The sequence below is a fragment of the Erigeron canadensis genome, chromosome 1 (assembly GCF_010389155.1).
Source record: "Erigeron canadensis isolate Cc75 chromosome 1, C_canadensis_v1, whole genome shotgun sequence".
In the NCBI taxonomy this organism is placed as follows: domain Eukaryota; kingdom Viridiplantae; phylum Streptophyta; class Magnoliopsida; order Asterales; family Asteraceae; genus Erigeron; species Erigeron canadensis.
In genome coordinates this window covers 28,306,071-28,309,923 of record NC_057761.1, presented here as the reverse complement: position 1 = coordinate 28,309,923, position 3,853 = coordinate 28,306,071, and the positions used below count along the sequence as shown (strand labels likewise).

General features: G+C 36.5%; 1 protein-coding gene across 1 annotated transcript; it reads right to left on the bottom strand.

Annotated features, from left to right (window-relative positions):
- Nucleotides 1-238: 238 nt before the first annotated feature.
- Nucleotides 239-3,610, bottom strand: LOC122585240 (probable leucine-rich repeat receptor-like protein kinase IMK3). The gene is made up of 2 exons (XM_043757360.1): nucleotides 1,761-3,610; nucleotides 239-1,037 (listed from the first exon to the last, which is right to left on the bottom strand). The coding sequence occupies exons 1-2, from the start codon at nucleotides 3,571-3,573 to the stop codon at nucleotides 424-426; spliced, it is 2,427 nt and encodes an 808-aa protein (XP_043613295.1). The 5' UTR covers nucleotides 3,574-3,610; the 3' UTR covers nucleotides 239-423.
- Nucleotides 3,611-3,853: the final 243 nt, after the last annotated feature.

The window sequence follows — 3,853 nt, the reverse complement described above, 5'->3', positions numbered from 1 at the left end:
TGGTATTAATATTATTTCTCATTTTAATAGCTTGTAAATTTTTGTTTAAGCTTTCACTTTAATATATTTTAAATTATAAAAATAAATACCTCTTAAAATGTTTTTGCTTTCTTGATGCACTGTTATGTAATTTTACATTTTAAATAATGGCTGCAGCCACTTTACAAAATATAACTTTTAGTTTGTATCTGTAAATATAAGCTTTGAGTTTTAGCTTCCGCTGCCTGCTACTTTACCATTTACCAAACATACTCTTAATAGGATTATTGAGTTCCACAAGTACCCTAGACAAATAGTCAAATACTACCAAAAAGAACTTTCTGCTTTAAAAAACTGAATCAAGTTGATAAACTTGTATTTACAACAAAACCCCCCAAAAACTCAAGAATGAATGAATGGTCCATAAACTACTACTTAGAAAATTCACCCCATTGATGGGCCAGCGCCACCACCATCATCACCAGAACTTGTGGGGGTGTCTGGTCTAATCTGTTCCAGCTGCTGAAGAACTAATTGAGCCTCTGGACGAGCAGACGGGGATGGATCAACACAATGCAAAGCCAATTTCAGCGTATTCAACAATTCATCACCAATGGCAGAAGCATCTTTCATCAGTTCCAAATCAAAAACTTCATTAGTCCACTCTTCCTTCACTATCGAAGCCACCCATTGTGGTAAATCAACACCATCCTCTGCCTCTCCTGGTGATTTTCCAGTTAGAAGTTCCAACATAATGACACCAAGACTGTATATATCTGTCTTGGTGGTGGCTTTTTTCAGCTTGGAAAGCTCAGGTGCCCGATACCCAAGTGCACCAGCAGTTGCAATCACGTTCGAGTTTGCAGCTGTCGTCATTAGCCGTGACAACCCAAAATCTGCAATCTTTGGGTTTAGATCGTCATCAAGAAGAACATTGTTTGATGTTAGGTTTCCATGGATAATGTTTTGAACTGTGTGGAGGTTGAGTAAGCCTCTTGTCATTCCTTTCGCTATTCCCATTCGTGTTGGCCAATCAACCGGTGTATTGGGTCCTCGGGCTACATCAGATTTTAATAAAAGATTAATTTCCAAACAATATAATATAATACTAATAAAAATCTCGATTCATGACCACAGAGTCTTAATTTTCAAAGTCCCATCCTGCAAATTATTAGGATTTGTTAAATTATTAGAATCGCTAACTTCAATGAACTCCTACCTTATGCTGTAGATAGTGGCCTTCGTGTATATAGGAGGGGTATAGCTATGCATTAGTATATATACATATTAAGTACGTAACATGAATGACATCAAGATATAAACAGATTCCTACAAGACTGCGGATCGTGGTAGACCTGTTGAATAAAGTTGGGGAGTGGCTATATAGACTACCTAAAAATTTGCTGTATCTCAATAAACTGAAAATTCACGGCGCGGGTTTTAAAATCTGCATATAATACATATTGAACATATGTACAAAGCAGCACACTACACATATAGGTAATTAGGTATCTTAATGGAACCTGTTATGAGAAATCATGGATCCACCTTTAGGCACACAACACTGTATACACTAACATGGTGGATCCCATGACATACTTACATTATGCAACCTCCCATCCAACACTATGTGGAGGGACCATCATATATCATATATGTACTGTATGTGTGCACATTTATATATCAAATAAAAATATACATGTATATCACAAATGTGCGTGTATATGTATGTATGTATCATATTTATGTGTATATTAGATGTATGTATGTAGGGAAATTACCATGGAGGAATGAAGCAAGGCTTCCTTTAGGCATATAATCAAAAACAAGTAGCTTCTCCCCTTTCGGACCCATGTAATAAGCCCTCATTGCCAATAAATTTTGATGCCTAATTTTCCCAATTGAATTAACTTCATTTTGAAAATCCTTTGGACTCTTTGTAATTCTTTCTCTTAATCTCTTCACAGCCACTTGATTCCCTTCCACTAATGTAGCCTTGTAAACAGTTCCATAAGTACTTTTTCCCATTATCTCTGCTGTTGCACACAAAAGATCATCAGCTGTGAACTCCATTCCACCTTCAAAATGCACTAGTTTCCCACCACCGTCTCCCGCCACCGCCTCATCCGTATTCTTGCTAGCCGCAACCCCCTTTTTAGTGCCTACAACACCCTTTTCACTATCCTTTTGTTTCATTGTGTTTCTTTTCTTTAACAAGCAACACAAAAATACAATGCAAAGTAACAGCAAAGCTGCTATTAAAGCTACACCAACAATGAGATACTTCTCTCTGGTGTTACCGTTCCGGTGGCGGCGGCTTTCCGCTGGAGATGTCGGACACATGGTTGAAGGGCTATAGCCACAAAGATCAAGATTACCAACAAAAGCACTTGGATCAAATTTTTTAGAAAGTTGCATTGGGACTTGACCAGAAAGATTGTTGTATGACACATTCAAGAATGCAACATTTATTTGACTACCTAAGAAAATAGGAATTTGACCAGTGATATTGTTATGAGCTAAGTTCAATGAAGTGAGTGAAGTCAAACTAGAAAAGTCAAAAGGTATGCTGCCATTAATTGAGTTATAAGAAAGATCCAAGCTTCTTAAATTAACAAGCTTCCCAAGTTCATTTGGGATTTTCTCATTAAGTTTGTTATGGCTAAATGAAATATGTTCAAGTTCAGTCAATTTGCTTAAAGAGACAGGAATCTTTCCAGTGAAGAAATTATGGTCAAAGGTCAAAGATTTGACCACTGATTTACTACCATTTCCCTCACCACCCCAGGAATCAGGAATCACCCCTGAAAAGTTGTTGTATTGAAGTGACAAAAACATAAGAGATTTGGATTGTGTAAGTGACAAAGGAATGGAATTTGACAATGAATTGAAACTCAAATTGACATTAAAAAGCATACTGCAGTTCTCAAAGGAATCAGGAATTTGACCCATCAAAGAATTATTACTAAAGTCAAGATTTTGAAGCAATGTGCATGAACCCAATGTAGGTGGGATTGAACCTGTAAATTTGTTGTTGTATAACTGAATCCCTCTAAGATTTGGCAAGAAACCCAACTCTTTTGGTATTGAACCACCTATGGCATTATCATGAAGACTAAGTTTTCTAAGTGCTTGAAACTGACCAATTTTTGAAGTGAGTTGACCACCTAAACCTCTCCATGGTAGCTGTATGACAATAACTTGACCATGAGCACACTTGATGCCTTCCCAACCACCAGAACAAGCACCATAGCCACTATCATTCCAGCTTTTCAAGAAACCATTTGGGTCAATGAGTTCTTGTTTTAAAGATTCTAGTGCTTCAAGGTTTGATTCTGTGACTATGATTCCATCCCACGATTGTGATGAAACAACAAAAGGGAAAGTGAAAATTAGTAGGTGTACTATTAAGGTGAAATAGTGTGTGTTTTTGTTCCATATTTGTTTCTTTTTGTTGTTGCATTGGTCTAAAGATGCAGTTTTTGTTGAAAAATGAAGTGTTTTTTGAGATGGGTATTTTTGGAAATCACAGGAATGGTCATAAGGTAAGGTTGTTTGAAAAGGGTATTTTTGTAAAGTAAAGTTGGACTCCATTGATGGAACAAAGAGAAGGAAGATCCTCTCTTTTTTATTGTTGTGTGAGTGTGAGAGTGTGTTAAAGGAACAGTGAGAAGAAATAGTGGTTTTGTAGTGTGAGGATTAAAGATGATGATGTTTGCACGTGATGGGCACGCTTCTTTGACACAGAGATAGATGCAGATACCTTGGTAAAAAGAATAGAGTTGAAATTTTACGACACTGAGTAAAATAAAAAATTTTAATATTAACTTTTTGAATAGAATATTGTAGACTCTTTATATAAGCCGAAGAAAAA

Excerpts from the sequence above, each read along its gene's own strand:
- LOC122585240 (XM_043757360.1), bottom strand. The coding sequence starts at position 3,573 with ATGGAGTCCAACTTTACTTTACAAAAATACCCTTTTCAAACAACCTTA. Across the intron at positions 1,038-1,760 it reads CCTTGCTTCATTCCTCCATG|CCCGAGGACCCAATACACCG; the intron begins GTAATTTCCCTA and ends AATCTGATGTAG.